The sequence below is a fragment of the Mastomys coucha genome, unplaced genomic scaffold, assembly GCF_008632895.1.
Source record: "Mastomys coucha isolate ucsf_1 unplaced genomic scaffold, UCSF_Mcou_1 pScaffold20, whole genome shotgun sequence".
NCBI classification, from domain to species: domain Eukaryota; kingdom Metazoa; phylum Chordata; class Mammalia; order Rodentia; family Muridae; genus Mastomys; species Mastomys coucha.
In genome coordinates, this window is record NW_022196903.1 from 35,903,859 (window position 1) to 35,924,939 (window position 21,081).

Consider the following 21,081-nt stretch of genomic DNA (forward strand, 5'->3'; position numbering starts at 1 on the left):
CTCCTTTTGTTGCCTAATTGCTCTGGCTAGGACTTCAAGTACAATATTGAATAGGTAGGGAGAGAGTTAACTACCATACTCTGACTTATCATTTTAAATTCTGTGTCTTGGTTAGTAGCAATGCCATGGTTAACTCGCAGACTCTGAAATAATAACCTTCCCATCATCTTTATTTTTTTTCTGAAATTTTAGAAATCAGCCTTTGATCATTTTGTTTCTAGTTTTGAAATTTTACTATTATCACCTCTTACTCATTCACAATCATCTTTTAATTATAGTCCTTACCATTTTTCTCATTAATGACTACTCATTTACTTACCTCTCTGGCTTTGAACTACCTCTAAATAATCTATTCTCTACCAGTTCCTAAGTGGAGTGGAAAATATACTTTTTCCAGTAGATGTTTGTGTCTAGAAATGAGGGTTGAGACAGAGGATGACTAAGTCACATGCCTCAGAAAATGTTGAGAAAGAAAAGAGTTTCAGATTGCTTCACTGCCAGTGTCTCTGTGTGATAAATGTGCTATAAAAGCATAATTGGTTTGGTTAATATATTCTAGCACATTCTAAATGCCGTGGTTAATTGTTTAAAGGTAATTGTGACTCTATAAGACCAAAGTGTCATTCTGACATGCCTGGGCTTGGAAGAACAGATTAAATTTCTAGAAAACAGTAGAGATAAATGGACCTTGACCTTTGGGCATGTGGTAGTGTTGGATTTAAAAGTTCAACATTTGGGCCAGCCTCAGTTACTTCCTCACACCTGACTGTTGCTGCTCTGAAGTCAAAGCTTTTCATTCACTGAAGCCCGCACAGGAGAACTGGAGGCATGGATCTGCTGAAGGCTTAGCTCAGACTCAGTTGGAAGAATAGTTTGGGGACAGCCGGCAGTGGGCCAGACTGAGGGAAATTTATCTCTTTCTGGGATGAAAAGAGGCAGATTTTCTCAGAGCTCAAGAAATGATCACTAAAAAGGCAGACGCAGACAGGGGAGGAAGAGAAACAGAAAGCTCTCTGAAACAATTTTTTTTTCTAAGATGCGTGTTCTCTAATCTGTGCTGTATGAGGGTGTTCTCTGACCTGTGACCCCTTAGCGGCCCAATCCTGTTTCGGTTTCACTTTGTGTAGGCTCATAATGACGATTCATGGTGCAATAAAGATAATGAGGGTAAACTGTCATGTGGTCCACACCAAGACAGAACCTGAACACGAGCCAGGGTTATTGCATCAAGCAGGACTATAAACCAGGCCACAAGGCCTGGATGAAAGCGTGCAAGAAACAAAGCAAAACAAAAAACTCAAAACCCTGTGATTGCAGTAGATGGGGCCACAATCTAACTTACTATGGCATATGACGTATATTGTCCTCCAAAACAGCAAGAACAAAATCAGATACAAGATGTAGAATTCATTAAAAGCAACAAAACAAAACAAAACTTAAAAAACAAACACAAACACAAAAACAAACAAGAAACCTGTAATTAGGAGTACAGAAAGTAAGAAAAATTTCTTCACAGGCTGGAACTGATCCATAATATCTTATACAAGATGGTAAGCTTCACACAGAAGTGAGAAGAAACTCTTAAAAATGGCAAACTTCTTGGGAAGTCTAGTTTTCGATATTTGTTTTTGTTGTTTTCAATTGGGTTGAAAAATCCATTGGTGCCTCTGGCATAAACTGAATCATAGACAGTCATGGAGTGCCTCGAATAAAACTGGCTGGAATTTTATTCTCAGGGCCCTGGAGGATGTCTTCTCTCCTAAGAGGAGCTTTGTCTTATCGCGGTCTACTTTTGCTGGGTCTGGCAAGTTTGCTGGTCATTGGCTGGGAAACAATGCAGCCACCTGGGATGATCTCAGATGGTCCATCCCCAGCATCCTCGAGTTTAATCTGTTTGGCATCCCCCTGGTAAGTCTAGTTTCCAGCGTTGGTCCTTAGTAACTCTTTCTATTATCATTCTTTCATGTGTCTGATAGGTTAAGGAACATGTCTCAGTGTCTATGTTTTGGCAAAATCAATTTCTGTGTGTGTTGTAAGATGGTTCTGAAGACAGAATGATATAAATGTTAGCACTGATATATCTTCCATACAGTCTCTATCAGTAGAAATACTATGAATCAAATGTATGAGAATAAGAAAAAACATCCTGTCAGGAGAGGATCAGTGAATGGGTAAGTGTGAGAACAGAGACTGAATGATGAGGTCAATGCAAGCGCCCTATCTAGTCAGTTTGCATAGTATATCCTATAATGAGCATCTTCCCCTTTCTCTCATTGACTGGTGCTTGCTCTGGGACTTTTGGATCTTTGAAGCTTCAAATAATATTAGTAAGAATTCTCCTTCTTTCTCTATATAATAATATAGCCAATGATTTTGGGTTTCTAGTAATAATTTGTTTGCATGTGTGTTCAGGTAGGAGCAAACATCTGTGGCTATAAAAACAATGTCACAGAAGAACTCTGCACAAGGTGGATGCAACTTGGATCTTTTTACCCACTCTCCAGGAATCACAATGGCCCTGAGTACAGGGTGAGTTCCTCCAAGAGAAGTGGTAGGGCGTTTGTGGATAATGCCTACTTATTTCCAGAGGGGTCCTATATACTGTCCCTTTGCTTCATAAGAGTAGGTAAATTTTGAATGACATGTCTAAAAGGCAGAGTGTGCAGGTAAAAATTTGGGAAGGATGGGTATTTATATGTTGAGTTGCTGTAAAAAACATATCCACAAAGGTGTAAGAACTTTTAGCATATCTTCTATGCTGGTAGTGGGGCATCGTAGCACAGGCCTGTAAATCCCAGCACTCAACTAACAGTGGTGAGAAGACACTCAACATCAACTTTGCACCTCCATACTCACACCCAAACAACTGTGCTTGTGTGTGTGTGTGTGTGTGTGTGTGTGTGTGTTCTCCAGGTTGAGGGAGAGGGAGCCCACATGTGTGTGTGTGTGTGTGTGTTGGCTAGTTTTATGTCAACTTGACACAAGCTAGAGATATATTGGAAGATAAACCTCAACCGAGAAAAAATATCACAACCAGATTGGCCTATGGGCAAGATTTTGGTGAATTTTTTGATTTATAGTTGATGAGGGGTGTGAGAAGACACAGATCACTATGGGTGTCACTACCCATGGGTCCTGGATGCTATAAGGAATGGAGTTGAGTGAGTCATGTAGAGCAAATAAGAGGGATTTATCCATAATCTCAGTTACTTGAGGCATCAATTCTTGCCTCAACGTTCTTGATTTGAGTTCCTGCCTTGACTTCTTTTGATGATAGACTGTGACATGAAAGTGCATGCAAAATAAACCCTTTGCTACCCAAGTTGCTTATGGTCATGGTGTTTTATCATTGCAATTAAAAACCCTAACTCAGACAATAAATATATCCACAAAATGAGGACTTGTATACAATATACACACACATTCATATCTCACACATGTACATATATGAATTTATTTTTAAATGCAGCAGCTCATTTGAATAAATTCATGATGATTTTGATTCTGATTCTTGCCTTTGTGCAATGAAATGTCTTTTCTGGGAGAATGCAGAGTCAATCTTCAAAGTATTTTATTGTTGGGTTCCTTTATTCATTTGTGGTCTGGAAGGCGATGATCATCTGAAGGTGAGTGGAGACAGGGAATGTAGGCAGTGTTCACAAAACCTGGCTTGTCATTGCTCATGTAGATAAGAACACTCAGCTCACCTTGTCAATGCTCATGTAGATAAGAACACTCAGCTCACCAGGTGACTAGGGTAAAGAGCTAGTTACGATAAAGAATTGAAAGTTGGGAGGTGAAACAAATAGAAATCACTTAACACATATTTTGTGTGATTCAGTATGTTCATAGCCTTATTATTTAGCTAGTGTTCGGTGAAAGGGATTGGTAGTTAAACTATAACCCATTCTTTTTAGCAAGCCTTCAATATTCAGCTTATACTTCTGGCACACTTAAAGTTGCATGTTAAATTTTTAGAATTATAAGTACTAGGATATCTAAGTAAAATCTCATAAAACAAATGAAATAACTAATGGAAACAATATTTTACATTGATTCAGTCTTATTATTTGTACTTAAGCTAATCATCAATCAATTAGCTACAGCAGGATTCTTCAGGCTTCAAAATATATCTCAGTGTTCCAGGCACCACAACATCCAGTACATTTCTAGATTTTCTCAGCTGGAAGCCAATTGATGGATGCCCAATCCCATGATTTTCTGCTATGGTTATCCTCAGTGTTTTCATGAACCCTACATTAGGGCCATAAAATGACTATATTTGGGAAGGCATTGGGCCTCTTATAAAGAAAAGTAAAGGAATAGATTCACAGTTTTTTCCCAAAATTCAGTTTTTATCATGTGATACAGAATGTGACGTCAAATGTGATATATATGTGTGTGTGTGTGTATACATATGTATGCACACATATATATATGCATATATATAAAATATCTTCCAAACTACATAGAGTGAACAAAATGAGTGCTTACTACTGATGGCAAATGAAAACCAGATATCTTTGCTGAAGTGTTCTTTGTTTGCTTTTTAATAAAGTTTGCACAAACCTGTCCTTAATACCTTTTAACATGTTGTATTAATATGCCAAGGTACAAACAAAGGCCAATTTTTTTCGAATGTGAAAAATGAAACTAACTGTAATGGTTAAAACAATTCCAGAGGAAAGTACACAAAAAAGCTTAAAACTTGCAAATTCACAAAAGTCCAGAGAAAAAGAAAAGGTTTGGAATGTAGATCATAGTTAGGTAATACAACAAAAGTAAATGGGTTTCTTTTTTTCTTCTATTTTTTTTAATTAGATGTTTTCTTTGTTCACAATATCTCCTTTCCTAGGTTCCCCTCCAAAACAAACAAAAAAAAAATGGAAAAAATAAAATAAAATAAAATAAAAAACAAAACTAAAACAAACCCCTGTTCCTTCTCCCCTCCCCCTGCTCACCATCCCACCCCCTCCTGTTTACTGGCTCTGGCATTCCCCTACACTGGGGCATAGATTTTGTTAAATTTTTTTTTAATATTTATTTATTTTATGTATGTGAGGACACTGTAGCTGTCTTCAGACACACCAGAAGAGGGCGTCAGATCCCATTATAGAGGGTTGTGAGCCTCCATGTGGTTGCTGGGAATTGAACTCAGGACCTCTGGAAGAGCAGTCAGTGCTCTTAATCGCCGGGCCATCTCTCCAGCCCAGTAAATGCATTTCTAAATTGTAAAACTAAGCTTAAATCAAATGATTGTTATCTACACAGTGAAATATAAAATGCCTCAGATATATATTGAAGTGTCTTTGAAGAAATTAGATCCCCTTTGGCTCTTTTACATCCATTGAAACCCTTAAGGTATCTTCTTGTCACCTAGGACTGCTATAGTCTGGCCTCAGAAAACTGGTTGAAGTGAAAACTACCTGCTCGCACATCATTGGAGAAGACATGTTATCTTTGGTACTTTTTAAGCCAAAAAACAAAGTAAACAACTACATTCTACAAATATTTCAACCTTCTCCAAACCAAAGAACAAGACTGTATTCATATGAGAAAACTCTGTATCACAATAGAAATATTCACTAATTGCTTCCATTTCCTTCTAGGACCAGGACCCTGCTGCCTTTGGCCCTAACTCTTTGCTATTGCAATCATCAAGACATTATTTGAACATCCGCTATACCTTACTGCCCTATCTCTACACCCTCTTCTACCGAGCTCACACACTGGGAGAGACTGTAGCAAGACCCCTGGTACATGAGTGAGTTTCTAGACCAAGGCTCCCTTCAGATCACAAATTACCTTTACATTTTTAGTGTAACAGGGCCCATTAAGACGTGCAATGGGTGGCTGCTTCCTTTTGGAAATTGCACTCGCTTGACTCTGTGTATGATCTATGTTTTGTAGATTTTATCAGGACCCAGCAACATGGGCTGTGCATGAACAATTTTTATGGGGGCCTGGACTCCTCATCACACCTGTGTTGTATGAAGTATGTTTGTAACTTGAATAACGGGGGGGATATTACTGTTGTCTTTATAGAGTTATAGCTAATTAATCTAGATGCTGAGTATAATGATTGTACTTAAATCTAAATATAAATACAAATGAGAACAATTATGAGTGTTTGGAAAATAAGAATTCTTGGTTCCAATAATGCATCATCTAAAACAGTTTCTGTGCTGTAAAATTACCTTTAAATCTTTGTTCTTAGGCATGTTGCCATGCAATGACATGGACTTATGCCTTGGTGTGTGTAGATCTGTGTATGTGTGCTGAGCATCTAAATATCTTCTCATCCTGAGGGGTTGGGTTGGGAAGACAGAATTGGTGTGCAAAGGAGTAATGGGGGAAAGTGGAGTATAGGAAGATTTGACCATGAGCAAGGGTGTGAAGTAAGGTGTTGGGGAAAGATTGTTATTATACTGATTATCTTGTTTAAAGACATTGCTAAGATAGCAAGCCAGGAAACAAAAAAGATAACAAAGACTCTTTGAGCTGGTGATGTCTCAATTATATCTAATCAACAAGTGACTTTGCTCCCTTGTGGATGTGGTTGCCTTAGTCTACTCTGAACTAATGGACAGTGAAACTCTGAGAATGAAATTCTCTGCTTCTAGAAAATGCATGAAAACAGAAACAAAATGAATATAGTTTTTAGGTACAGCATGGATTTGAATAAACCGTTTGGCCTTTCTGGTTTCACGTGTTTTACTGGTCTAACAGGAGGATCTCAAATGGCTCTTAGAATTATTCAGATAGTCAGGGCAACCAAGTGGAGGTGATCTTTAAACTATACAGAGGTATGTGTTTGAGTATGTGTGTTTGTGTGTGTGTGTGTGTGTGTGTGTGTGTGTGTATGTGTGTGTGCACATGCACTAATATTGCTTACTGATTTTATTTTCTTAGGGCAAGGACAAAGTGAAAGCCTATATCCCAGATGCAATCTGGTATGACTATGAGACGGTAAGCGAACTGGTTTCTAGCAGAGAAAATTCTAAACATAGAAGGCTTGGGAGTTCATGGTAAGCTAACACAAGGCTTTACAATCAGTTGATTGTGGGTAATGTTTTGAGCTATCTTAGTCCATTCAGGATGGTATAAGTAAAAACCTTCACACTTCATAATTTATAAACAACAGAACTTTATTTTCCTTAGTGTTCAGAGGCTATAAAGTCCAAGATCAAGGTCTTCTCAACTTCACCAATCATAGCTTCTCACTGAGTTTTCAAGACTCAAATCACTTATCATTTATTCATAGTTTCACATATAGTATTAGGTTCCAACATATGAACTTTAGAGGGACATTGACCTTCATGTCACAGTAGAAGTCATTTTTAATATCTGTAATAGGTTTATAGACTCTCACTCTGTCAGTCATCTTAATCTGATTGCTATGCTGATAATTGGGACTAATTTTTTCATTAGCTGTTGTTTGTGAAAGCAATTCAAGCTCAGTGCTGAAACCACAATAAGTCAGTCAACTTTCTATTATTATAACAAATATCCAAGATAATAAGGTTATAAGGAGAAACGTTCTCTATATTTTTGCCTTCAATTTCCAAAGGTCTAGTCTTTTGTTCTATTACTTTTGGCTGGTGCAGACTATTTGATGAAAGCATAAGAAGGAACAAAATATCATGGTGAGAAAGTGACAGACAATAAAAGGAAGAGATCAGGGCCTTACAATTCCCATTGAGCATACACTTCTAATAACTTCTAATAACTTAAAAGCTCATTCTAAGGCCCACCCTTGAAGTTTCTAACAGCTTTCAATACCATTGAGTCAGAGACCGGGCCTTTAACACATAAAATTGTAGGGGACAGCCAAGATGCAAACTATAACACACAATATGGTGAGGCAGACAAAGTGTTTAGGTTGGTGTCTCAACTCTGCTCTCTACTATACATATACTTTGGGGGAAATTGCCTCACTTTGGAGATCCCCATGTTCTTGTCTCTAAAGTTGATTGGACTAGAGGATCTTTAGGGGTTTTCCTGGCTGCAGTCTCCTATCTGGTCTGTTTTCCTTTTGTTGCTTAGGGACTGGCTATCCAACAGAGAAAACAATTTATAGACATGCCATTACCAGGAGACAGGATAGGACTTCACCTTCGAGGTGGCTACATATTTCCAACTCAGGAGCCAAACATAACCACAGAGGCCAGGTAAGCTCCAGTGTCTTATTACTAATCTGAAGCTCAGTGAGGCTTCATGGGGGAGACAAGCAAGGATCAAGAGTCCATGGGCCAAATGCAATACCACTATTGTTAACAATCTTCTTTCAAGGCTGGCCCTAAATTGTCTTCAGAACGATAAACATAGTCTTACTTTCTTTCTCATTTTTGTATCTTGGCTATTTGGATGAAATCAGATGATAGGAGTAGTCAAAATAATCTTCATGAGAATTTCCCTATGGTCAGACATTATCTTAAGGTGTATCTACCAAAACATGAGAAGAATTTAGTAGGGGGAAAAAGGTCAACATAGTTTGGAGTTTCAGGGCTCAGATTCTGGAGAATTTCAGTTCAAACTCTGGCCTAACAACATCTTACACGTGTTAATGTTGAACAGTGTCTCTGTGTTCACACTTGTAAGTGTGGAGAGACAGTAAGCTGGAGAGGATGATGGCCTGATCTTTTAGCACCTTTGTGAGGGTTAAGTGAATTAATATAAAGGACAGTGCCTGGAGCCCATTCACAGGAGTACCTGTCACAGGGTCTAATCAGCTTTGGTAAAATGATCACAAACCCACTTCACCCCACTGTTGTTCTTACATTCTCTCTCTTTTTCATTCTGCTACTTTTTCCACACCCATGTTTTCACAAAATACTAACATCTACTCAATTTCTGGGATAGACTGTGGAGGATACACCTCTAGGCATCAAGAGGTAGATTCATCAAGGGTCAAATTCATATGTTTTTCTGCCTTTGTTCATTGTCTGAAACTTGGAATTGTTCTTCTCAGCCGGAAGAATCCCTTGGGACTCATCGTTGCTTTGGATTATAAACGAGAGGCAAAGGGCCAGCTGTACTGGGATGATGGTGTGTCTAAAGGTAGATGGTACTGGGACGATGGCGTGTCTAAAGATAGATGGTACTGGGAGGATGGCGTGTCTAAAGGTAGATTTCCCATTGGCCATAGTGGTGGTTCTTAGTAAAAATTCATCACCAAAGACTTTGCAATGAGGCACTAAATCCATTATCAGGGCTATATTTTACTATCATGGAAAATTTTAGTAGCTTGGAAAATTAAAACACATTCTAAAAGCTCCATTATCTAAGGACAATGAATTAAAATAGATTTCACATGCAAATCTTATATGTTATTGACATGACCAAAGTATGAATAGTATTGCATTTGATTTTTTACTTCATATCATCGTTAACATCAAGCAATACCTTTTTGTGTATTAACTTAGACTGTTTCCGTTACCACTGAGAAAGATACATGTGATGTAGGTCTTTTGTTTTGCACTGTAAAATGTGACATGCCTACAACAGAGATGATTTTAGGATAAATAGAATTTATAAATATTTCATACCTATTATTATGTTTCATGTAAAGCACATAGAGATGAATATGCTATAAACTTTGACCTTGACAAGTTCGCAGTCCAAGAAGATAGAGAACCATAAGGAACATTAAAATATTTTAAATGCTAGCAAGTCAAGCTATAGCGTTCTATGAGACTTCAGAGGAAGTAGTCCATTGAGATTGTACACAGATTGACAAAGTGGGCTTTTGGTTGAGCAGAACTGTATACAGGAGAATGCAAATAAGGAGGATGGGATTCCATAATTTCATTGTTTCCCATAGTAACAGTATATACACATCGTCTCATCCCTTTCAGGTACAGTGTCTGAAAAAAAGTACATTCTCTATGATTTCTCTGTTACATCTGTAAGTACTGTGTCCATAGAACATACATTTAATTCCTTAGTTCCTTTGGTTTTAAGGTTTCGGTGTTCTGTATGTGTTTTTATTTCCCTAAAATTCATGCCTAAGTCATAAGTTAGTGGATTTGTTATAATGTAAGAAACATCTGGACTATTTTCCAGAGTGGCTGTCTATCTTGTATTTTAACTACTAATAAATAAGTGATGCTGTTTTTCTACATAATTATTTGTATTTGAAGCTTTCAGTGTTTTTCATTTTACCCATCCTGTGTGGCAATTTCTTGTGACTGTAGCTTGTTTTACTATTTCTTCAATGTCTAATCACATTGAAATCTTTGCATATGTCTACCTATCTTTTTTATATTATGTTGCATAAAATATCACATCTTTGTCTATGTTCTGACTAGATGGTTTTTGGCATCAGTTAACAGCTCAGTTTTAATATCTATACTTCATTAAATATGTGGTTTGCAAATACTTTCTTCTGTATATAGACTTTTCGTTTCTTCTTAAAGACTTTTATAAAGCAAATACTGAAATTTGGGTATGCCAATTTGTTGTTATTTTCTCTGATGGACTATGCCTTTTGTTGCCATGTGTAAGAACCCTACCTGGCCTTAGAACCTTAGTGTTCTCTGATGTTTATTTTTTTCCAAAGAAAAGAGTTATTATCTAGATTCTATTTTATTATTTATGATCAATTTTAACTAATTTATATATATCAGACTTAGGTCAAAGTTCACCATTTTACCTATATAGGTCCAGATACTCCAGCACCTTTTTGAAAGACCTCCTTCCTCCACTGTATTGCTTTTAAAATTCTTTCAAATACCACTGAAGCCTTTTTTATGGAACTGTATTCTGTATACTTAGCAAGATGTGCTACTTTCCCTTGAAATACAGCCTAATCTACTTCTGGATTTAGCTCAGCTTTGCTATTTTTTAACTCTGTTTCTATAAATAAGCCATTTAATTTATCTAGGAATTAACTTTATCTTTAAAAAATGGAGATTTCAACAACCCACCCTTTCCCACTTCCTGGCCCTGGCATTCCCCTGCACTGGGGCATAGAACCTTCACAGGACCAAGGGCCTTTCCTCTTATTGATGAGCAAGGAGACAGGCGGAGTGGGGGGAGGGAAGAGGGTTTTTTTTTCTTTTTTTCGGAGGGGAAACTGGGAAAGGAGATATCATATGACATGTAAATAAAGAAAATATCTAATAAAAAAAATTGAAAAAAGGAGAAAAAATGGAGATTTCAACCTCATAGCTTGCTGAATCATCCAAATGAGATAATACATGCAAGATACTTAGCATAGTGTCTGGCATATATAAAGCATTCATGAAATTTAGCTTTTATTATTAACGCTAAATTAAAAATTACTGTAGAACATTTCTCTGTATGTAGGGGGTGGGTGTGCATGTGCGTGTGAGTGTGTGTGTGTGTGTGTGTTTGTGTGCCACTTGGGTTTTGTGTAAGCTTGGGTCTCTTTCTTTGCTTGTAACTACTGAGACTTTCTATAAGTTAGGATCATATTTTCTGAGCAATAAAATTAGAAAAGAAATGCTTACCCAAAAGAGGAGAGCGCTGGTGTCTGAGTCAACACCTGCCCTAGGGGCAGTCATTGATCAACATAGAAGAGAAAATCAACTTAGAAAAGAAAAATAGAGAATAAAAAGACATCATGGATGCTGAATGTGTATATTCAATCTCTATAATGACTTTCTCCCTCCTCCCCAGAATCGTTTACAGGCAAAAATTACAAATACTAATTATGTGGATCCCAATGACGTCATATTCACAGACATCAAAATCTTGGGGATGGACAAAGAACCGACTGATTGTAATGTTTTATTGAATAACAATATCATCCCCATTTCAAGCTGCAACTACAATGCTTCAGGAAAGGTGAGAGATCATTCTATCTGCAGGACTCTGGCTGAAAGCCTGGTCCTGGGATTCTGATAGCTTCCCCTCCTTTGCCTTTGTGAGTTTGAATAGTCACAGAGACAATTTTCTTCTTGGGGCAGCCATCATGTCATAGAAGAAATGTGGGCATGAAAATTTGAATCCTTCCTTTTATTGGCATTGAAACTTTAAAGAAGATAGCAAGAATTAGTGCCCTAATAGAAATCCTTTTCTGCTAATTTAATACTAGATAAGATGTTCTCCAATGGAATGGCAAACATGAGGTTCTGGGGCATTTGCAGTTTGTCCTTTTTTGAAGTTAGAACCACCCTTAAGATGCAGTTGATATTTTTCCTTGCTGCAGTTGCTATAAGCTTTTTTCATGATCTCACATAAAATGTAAGTGGGAGAAAACATATTCTGACTTAATTATCCTTGTGTGATTCCCTTAATGAACTCATATAGAGGATTATATTTATTGACTTACTCATTTACTTCCTGAGAAGTTCATTATTTCTTAGGTAAGCTGTCTTCCACCAGAAAATAAATATACCACAGGATAGGAACAAAACATCTAGGACTAAGCACAATGAGGTACTGATACTGGCTATTTTCTCCCCATTGTAAGATCTTAGGCATGCTATTAAATCCATATCATGGAGACAATCACAATTCTCATAGCATTGGGTCACTCTACAGAGTTAATACACACAATGTGGAATATGACTGTCACACTGCTTGGCTTCTATGCAATAGATACTCAATAAAACTGAGCTATTGATTACTGCCATTATTAGTCTCATTAACAAGCATCATACCAAAAGGAAAACAAAGCCTAAAACTGATAGATATGCTATGATCCTGCTCCACATTACATACCATTCATGGTGGCTCCAAAAGGTTAAGAATCAAGCAAGTTCCAAGCATTCTGGGTGATTCTGGAGAAAGTTTAGTCCTGACTTCCCTACCATCAGCCAAGTAACCTGGTTTATTACTAGAGTCTTCTCTTTCCCTAGGTGTTGATCATTAGTAACCTCACAGGACTGAAACTGGGACAAGAATACACCATTACATGGAATCTTGTAGTCAGTGACCTGGAGAAGTTTAACTGCTTCCCTGAGGATTCTGCAGTATCCGAGCAAAGCTGCAAGCAGCGGGGGTGCCTCTGGGAGGTAATGACCACAATGACTAGGAAGCTGTAAAAAATTTTACAGCAGGTAGATGGACAGCTGGAAAGGACTTTTTAAGAGGCTGAGGACTTGATGGTCATTCTAAGGGTGTGCTGATTTGCATTTCATGAACCTCACGTGATAGGTGATTGATATGTATTTCTCTCAGATACACTGTATCTATAAACTCACTGTCATTCTAATCACTGCTTTAACTATGTTCATTCTCCTGAGTGTGTGTTTGGATGTTTCTGAATTCTCCCTCCTCAAAAATACACTAATCATATTGGATTAAAGCACATCTTAATGACTTCATATTAACTTTATCATCTGCAAAGATATTATTATCTCTAACATGTCAAATGCACACTACTAGGGCTTAAAATTTATCTTTTTTGTGGGGAGCAATTCAACCAACTTTTTTTTGAAGTTCACTCTATATTAACTGGCTCCTTCAGTAATTAGAGTCTCGAAATTGCAGTGTAGAAGTTCATCAAGAATTCTTCCTACTGTTCCAGCAAACAACAATTCCTGGAGTGCCTACCTGTTTCCACGACACCATTCCCCAGTATGCTGCCAGTAACATTCAATACCAGCCCGCAGGCATCACTGTGGACCTGACCCTCCTGGAAAACTCAACATCTGCCCGAGCAGCAGCAGCTCCAAGAGTTGTCTCTGATCCTCTTTCTGGGAAGATCAGCTCTCTTAAACTGAGTGTAACTTACCATACAGAAAATATGCTACAGGTCAAGGTAATCCTCACAGGACAGTTGCTAACGCTTTTCTTTTCATAATCCTTCTCTCACGTATTCTATCACCTCAGCTATTGTTTCCCCACCTTCCTGTGCTCCAAGTCCCTCCGTTTCACCTCCTGTTTCCCCCATATCCACTCCTCCTATTCCTCCTTTCTTTCCCTTCAAAAGAAAGCAGGCATTCCTGAGATATCAACCAAATATGGCATTACAAGTTACAATAAGTCTAGGCACATACTCTCATGGGCATCTCTTTTTTAGGTTAGAGAAGTTTTCTTCTATAATTTTGTTGAAGGTATTTACGGGACCTTTAAGTTGGAAGTCTTCACTCTCTTCTATATCTATTATCCTTAGGTTTGGTCTTTTCATTGCGTCCTGGATTTGGGTTAGGAACTTTTTGAATTTTTTTTTTTTGCATTTTCTTTGACTGTTGTGTCAATGTTTTCTATGGTATCTTCTGCACCTGAGATTCTCTCTTCTATCTCTTGTATTCTGTTGGTGATGCTTCTTGCATCAATGGCTCCTGACTTCTTTCCTAGGTTTTCTATCTCCAGAGTTGTTGTCTCTCTTTGTGAGTTCTTAATTGTTTGTAGTTCCATTTTTAGATTCTGGATAGTTTTGTTCAATTCCTTCACCTGTTTGGTTGTGCTTTCCTGTAATACTTTAAGGGAATTTTGTGTTTCCTCTTTAAGGGCTTGTACCTGTTTACCTGTGTTCTCCTGTGTTTCTTTAAGGAAGTTATTCATGCTCTTCTTAAATTCCTATATCACCATCATGAGATATGATTTTAGATCCAAATCTTGCTTTCCGGTGTGTTGGGGTATCCAGGACTTGCTGTGGGGGGAGTAGTAGATTCTGATGATGCCAAGTAGTCTTGGTTTCTGTTGGTAAGATTCTTGTGTTTGCCTTTTACCATATATTGATCTCTAGTGTTAGATGATCTTGCTGTCTCTGGCTGGAGCTTGTTCCTCCTATGGGTCTGTAAGCCTGTGTCAGCACTTCTGGGAGATCAGCTCTCCTCTGGTATGACCTGTGTGCAGAGGGCTGTGGATCAGTCATCCCTCCTGAGTCCTGAGGTCAGAACACTCCCTGGAGACAAGTTCTTCAATTGCTGGAAAGGTGCACAGAGGGTTGTGGATTCGTTGTCCCTCCTAGTTTTAGATGGATATAGAAAGGATCCTGTCTCAGCTTCCCTGCCACTTCTACGGCCTATGCCTTCTGGATGATCCCACCTTACAAAGTGACTGGAGAGAAAATCAGCACATATTCTCATATCAAGACTGGATGATGAAGCAACCCAGTAGGAGGGAAAGGTCCCAAAGCAAGATTAAAAAGTCAGAAATAGTCTTTACTCCTACTGTTAAGAATACCATAAGAACATCGTGTTCTTAACATGGATGGTTTTGATTCAAGGCTTTGTACAGGTGAGGTCATTGAAAGACTTAATGGCCCAGCATGGAAATACATGCCTTGGATCTCTATGGAGATTGGTCTATTGGTCTGAATAGCAAGTTTCAGGCCAGCCAAAGGTACTCTCTGAGACTCTCACAAATGAACAGACAGACAGACAGACAGACAGACAGACAATTAATGCAATTCCCTATCTTACAGATACAGAAGTGGGAGCTTTGAGAAGTAGAGATCAGAAAGGGGTGGACAGCTAGTCAGGATATAAACTTAGATCACCAGTTTTGCATCTTCTGTGGTGAACAGTATTCTACATCACACATGGCATTAAAACCCATCTCCCTGAGAAGCATGAGTCTGCCTTGTGGGAAACACACAGAAGAGACAGTAATTTACTCCCAATAGTTTTAGCAGTTTCTGTAGTGGGCACTGCTAAAATGTATCAGTATCACTGTAAGATCCTCTTAAAAGTCTTTTTTTTCCCTCTTCCCAGATTTACAGTACCAGTAGTAAAAGGTATGAGGTCCCAGTACCTCTGAACATCCCTTCTTCACCACTTGACTCCTCTGAGAACTGCCTGTATGATGTAAGTGTTAAGACCAACCCATTTGGACTCCAAATTCAACGTAAAAGCTCCGGTACTGTGATGTAAGCTCTGTTTATTTTTTCTAATAAAAGCATCTGTAGATCTAATTACAATGATTTTAATTACTGCAGGAAAACCCCTAATCCCTGAGACAACATATAATTATGAGCATGTCTGTTGAAGTCAATATGAATTTCTCTTGATTCTCTAGGAAATTTATTTTTCTACCAGTCATTAACTCAGAAAAAGTAATGAAAGATTACAAAAAGATGTGCTGTTTGTTTCATAAAAAGAAAACATGCAGTTTATTGTTAATTGTTAATGAAAGCAGGAAACTACTTATAAGTATAACATATTTCATAAGCCATGGGTCTGTTCTCAATTAAGTATCATTAAGAACAACTGAGGCAAGAGAGGAATAGAGGTTCACAGCAAGAGAGAAATGGTTTCTTAGCGTTTTTGTTCCTATTCTCATCACAGACAACTCCCTCCATGGTATTAAGTATGGAAGGGTTGTCAGTCATCAATTAAGCCATCTACCAGGTCTTATCCTACTGTTGAAAGTCTGAATTTTGCCTGAGAAGAAGTTCACTGCCCCATTAGAGATTGTCACTTTCATGGGCATGTGTATATTTTCCTGTGTGCACCTTTTGTTGATTTGATTATGTATCCAGTTTTCTCAATTTCTGTCTTCAGTAAATTTCTTGTAATCTCAAATAGTTGTTTTAAGAGTTTCAAATTTTTCTATCACACTAGTTTTGGAGACCTCATTCATAAGTTCCCACGAGGTACTAGGCTTTAAAAACTGGTCATAGAAGGATAAATGACACATGGTCTTTCCTCTCACTGAACCTATGATCCAGAAAAGGAAGTCTCTTACAAATCACAGAATATAAATACAGTTGTGAAAACCTAAACCTTAATTATGGCCACTGTTGTGTTATGGTCATTTCACAGCATTTGAATTTGGATCCAGAGAATTAGAGGCTTCCAAATGTGTATTGTGTTTTCTCAGGCCTGTGATCATTAGCTTACCATAAAAGTCTGCCTTTGCATTGCAGTTGGGATTCTCAACTCCCTGGCTTCACCTTCAGTGAGATGTTCCTTTCCATTTCAACTCGTCTTCCATCTCAGTACATTTATGGCTTTGGGGAAACAGAGCATTCATCTTTCAGAAAAAATATGAGTTGGAACACATGGGGAATGTTTGCTCGGGATGAGCCACCATCGGTAAGGACATGAATAAAATTAGCAATCATGTAATTTTTAAACTTACTCAGATTCTTACTCAATATTTGTAAATATTCTCTATTCATCAGCTTCTCCTTGTACTAACCAATTATGCTCTCAAATGCATGTTCTTTTGCTTGAAAAATATTTAATTTCTCTACTTCTGTGGAACACAAGTTTTGTTTATTTTACAAAAAAATTACAGTAAGTGCTCAACTGAAAATTTAAGGAGACAGTAACTACTTCTGTAATCAAAACTAAGATAGATTTATGTAACAGTAAAAGGGGCACAGAGTATAGATCTCACACATTTTTGCTCAGGATAGAAGACAAGGTCAAACAAGGCTTTGTGAAGAACATGACAGGTGAGTTCAGTCAATATCAGTTCACTGTTTGCTTTGTGATATGGATATAATTTATAGGAGTTTCTATTTGTAGTTACCCTATTGTGTAGAAGTTAGGTCTGGTTCTTCCTCCCAGCCCCATGCTCCCAGAAATAGACTCAGACTCAAAATATATTTTTAACTACCTTGGACATATAGCTAGGCTCTTCTCTGACTAGATCATAATTTAAAATAGCTCATTTATTTTAACCTTCATTTTGCCATGTGGCTAGTTACCTGTCCTCAATTACCATGTGTCCATCTCATCACATCTTCCTGGGGGACACCTTCTGTACCTGACTCTATCCCAAAATTCTTCCTCCTGGATGTTTCACTTTCTATTCTATCCTTTCCTATAGGCTATAGGTTTTCTAATTGACAAGTGATACATCCATACAATACACAAGATAGTCTCTCTACACTGTTGTTCTTTCTTACAGTACAAGAAAAATTCCTATGGTGTTCATCCTTATTATATGGCATTGGAAGATGATGGTAATGCACATGGAGTACTCCTGTTGAACAGCAATGCCATGGGTAAGACAATAATGCACACCCATATGCCACCATATACAACTGTGACCATGCTAATGGAGTCAAGAATGTTACTAGAAATAAGGATATTCAAGGGCACAAGGAAAACACACTGACTTTCATTTATTCATCCATTAATTCAAGATTTATTAAATACTCCAGACTATATAGTAAATGTAAAATTTTGGCTATCCATAGCCCATTATTTTTTTGTGAGACTTTAGCTTTTTCACAGGGTGACATATAATGTTTGGTATTATGTATTTTATTATAGACACATGGAATCTACCTCAATCCTATTACCTAAGAGAAGACTTTCCAAAGGAGGTGGATATAAAGTAGTGAGGATAAAATGGTCAATTTTAATATAAATTCTCTACCTGTGTGATTTATAGCTCATTATCAATTTGGCTTTTTCCAATCTTTATAGATGTGACACTCCAGCCAACTCCTGCCCTAACATACCGCACCATAGGAGGGATTCTGGACTTCTATGTGGTTTTGGGGCCAACACCTGAACTTGTAACTCAGCAATACACTCAGGTTGGAAACATGTCTATCCACTGACAGACCATCATGTATTTGTTGCATATTGGTATCATGTTCTTAACACTAACATAAGATTCTTTTGTTCATTGTGCTCATGGGTGTTCCCATGAAAGGATTGGTTTTCTTCTTGAAATCTAAAACAGTTTTTCAAAGAGTTTTTCTTATTTCTGCTGGACAGTGGCTCTGTAGATCTCATTCATATGTGTACTCAAGCTGACACATCAGACTTTAGTGCCATGATGTACTGATACCATATTAAGAAACCACTTCTCTCTTGACCACTTGCTCAATATTCTATTGTAGAATCTGTAATAAAGCATCAATTGTAGAGGTCTCAGGTTTCTGGAGTAATGGCTCAGCAATTCGAAGAAACCTCAACTATAGTATTTCACCATCTTGGCTGTCCTACACTTGACTTCCTTATTTATCTTGAGTGAGAGTTCTCAGAATTCAGTAGAATTGATAAGCTTTTTCCTTATGAAATCTAGTAGGATCTATTTATTTCACTTAGAATATTTTCAACTAATATAAACTTTTAAAAATAATTGTGTGTGGCATGGTGATTAAGTGAAAGTACACAGCATATAAGGACGATATTGTAGTAATTGATATTTTATTTTTATTCCAGTTGATTGGTCGGCCAGCCATGATTCCATACTGGGCCTTAGGTTTCCAACTGAGTCGCTATGGATACAAGAGTGATGATGAAATTAGCAATTTGCATTCTGAAATGGTTGCAGCACAGATTCCTTATGTATGAAGCCCTCTATCTCCCTCTGTTTCTGGTTTTTAATCTTAATTGTATAATGAAAATAGGTTCATATAACTTAAAGCTGTGGTTACTTTAGTATAAGAAATAGTCTTATATAGAATGCTTTACAATTACTTATTATACGCTACCTTTTTGCATGATAAACCTTGATTTGCAAGATTCATGAATAGGAGTTATGTATGTACCCTTCAGCAGGCATTGGGATAGATACAGGATACTAGCACACATTTTCTGCCATTGGAAATATTGCAGTAGCTATGGATTATTCAGTCATGACAATAGAAACACAGAGATGGGCATTTTGGAGTAGTGAGAGTATGAAGGAAGCAGTTACAGATCGGATTTTGCTTTCTTTGAAACATATATGCATATCGTATAATCTAATTCCCCAATTAAATCCTGAGTAAGTAGTTAGGGGCTATCAGCAAGCAAACAAACACAGGTGGGATATAATTATTAGTTTTCTAGCATTCTTTCTTGGCTTTTAGATATCTGCTAAGACTTTGGAAAGAAATTAAGGATTATAAAATGTGAATAAGGTGATCACTAAAGATAATTTGATACATAGGTGCAAGCTGCATTTTTCCCTTTTATATACATTTTATGATATACTTGTTAAACAGAGATGGGAAAAATGCAAGAAAATTGTGAGATGAACAAAATCCATACATTTAACTTTCCCACACCATCAATGCTATCAATTCACTGGTTCATTCTTGTCTTAGTTTTGGCTTTTCTACAAATCTATGCTTCTCCAAATGAATTTCATCTAGATTCATAAGACAATGCAGGTGATTATCACTTCAGCCTAAAATGAAATAGCTTTCTTTCTTTCTTTTTTTTCCATCTGAATATTAACTACTTTCCCTATTGTTCAATACCCCAGTGTTAGTGAGTTTCAAGTGCAGAAACCTCTTATGAGGCTGGGTAGAGGCAGCTATAAAATAAGACTTCTATAATGAATAAATTCAATGGGATTTACTATACAGATAAACACACACACACAAGCTTACAAACAAACAAATAATCAGATCTGCAATCTGTTATTTAGTGAATGCTTACTATTTACTCTTGAACATATCAGTCAGCACTTTGGTGGTCTTACCAGGTTTGAGATTAGAAAGTTTGGGAGGACAGGAATTGAGGGAGGGAGGGAAAGGAAAGAGGGAATGGTAGTTGAAGAGGCAGCGGCGAATGTGGACAAGTTATATGTGAGCAGTAATCAGAGAGCAATTTCAGCATGTGGAACTGAAAAGTCTGTGCAAAGGAGTTTATTAGAAGTTGGAGTTTACAAGGAACCCAGGGTGGCTCAGGAAGCAGGGGCAGAGCCTGAAAAACACCTGCTGCACCTGCAGTGTACAGTACTACAGGACCCTGAGCATCTTGCCTGTTGCTTCCTGTAGGATGTCCAGCATGTAGACATTGATTACATGGACCGGAAGTTGGACTTCACCCTCAGTCCCAGCTTTCAAAATCTTGGTGTCCTGATCAATCAAGAGAAGACAAATGGCACGAGATTCATTCTCATTCTGGTGGGTATTATGACAGACTTTTGGTTTCTCTGCTTATGGTTTCAAAATAATTCTACTGGGAGAAAGTGGGTGATGGGTACAAGAAACCCTGTACACTTTGGAAATTTCCTATAATAACCCGTTAAATGTATATTTTTAAACATTTTAAGCAAATAAATAAGAAAAGAAATGTCAAAGTTATCTTAAAGAGGTAAAGTATTTTTGTTTTTGTTTTTAGCATATCTCTTTGTTTCTCTGGGATTCCACTTACTGATATTTTGATCTTGCTAAAGTAAGAAGTGTGGAAAGACATGCTGCCAGAAAAATCAGACCCCTCCATGTGCAGTCCTTGGTTGGTAGTTGAGACCCTGGGAGCT

The 21,081-nt window shown here is 37.6% G+C and overlaps 1 protein-coding gene across 5 annotated transcripts in view; it reads left to right on the forward strand.

Annotated features, from left to right (window-relative positions):
- Mgam2 (maltase-glucoamylase 2 (putative)) overlaps positions 1-21,081 on the forward strand; it is a 112,234-nt gene that overhangs the window by 27,676 nt on the left and 63,477 nt on the right. For all 5 annotated transcript variants that reach the window (XR_004121951.1, XR_004121952.1, XM_031381648.1 and 2 more), the window contains exons 14-30: positions 1,737-1,908; positions 2,413-2,529; positions 5,610-5,764; positions 5,911-5,995; positions 6,913-6,969; positions 8,047-8,171; positions 8,972-9,060; positions 9,858-9,907; positions 11,644-11,811; positions 12,828-12,983; positions 13,499-13,732; positions 15,633-15,787; positions 16,787-16,955; positions 17,779-17,875; positions 18,303-18,415; positions 19,050-19,175; positions 20,597-20,725. Coding sequence is in view for 3 of the 5 variants with exons in the window: in XM_031381648.1 (XP_031237508.1) it covers positions 1,737-1,908; positions 2,413-2,529; positions 5,610-5,764; positions 5,911-5,995; positions 6,913-6,969; positions 8,047-8,171; positions 8,972-9,060; positions 9,858-9,907; positions 11,644-11,811; positions 12,828-12,983; positions 13,499-13,732; positions 15,633-15,787; positions 16,787-16,955; positions 17,779-17,875; positions 18,303-18,415; positions 19,050-19,175; positions 20,597-20,725 (2,197 nt within the window). In the remaining 2 variants the exon portion in view is untranslated. The remainder of the gene's footprint in view (positions 1-1,736; positions 1,909-2,412; positions 2,530-5,609; positions 5,765-5,910; positions 5,996-6,912; positions 6,970-8,046; positions 8,172-8,971; positions 9,061-9,857; positions 9,908-11,643; positions 11,812-12,827; positions 12,984-13,498; positions 13,733-15,632; positions 15,788-16,786; positions 16,956-17,778; positions 17,876-18,302; positions 18,416-19,049; positions 19,176-20,596; positions 20,726-21,081) is intronic.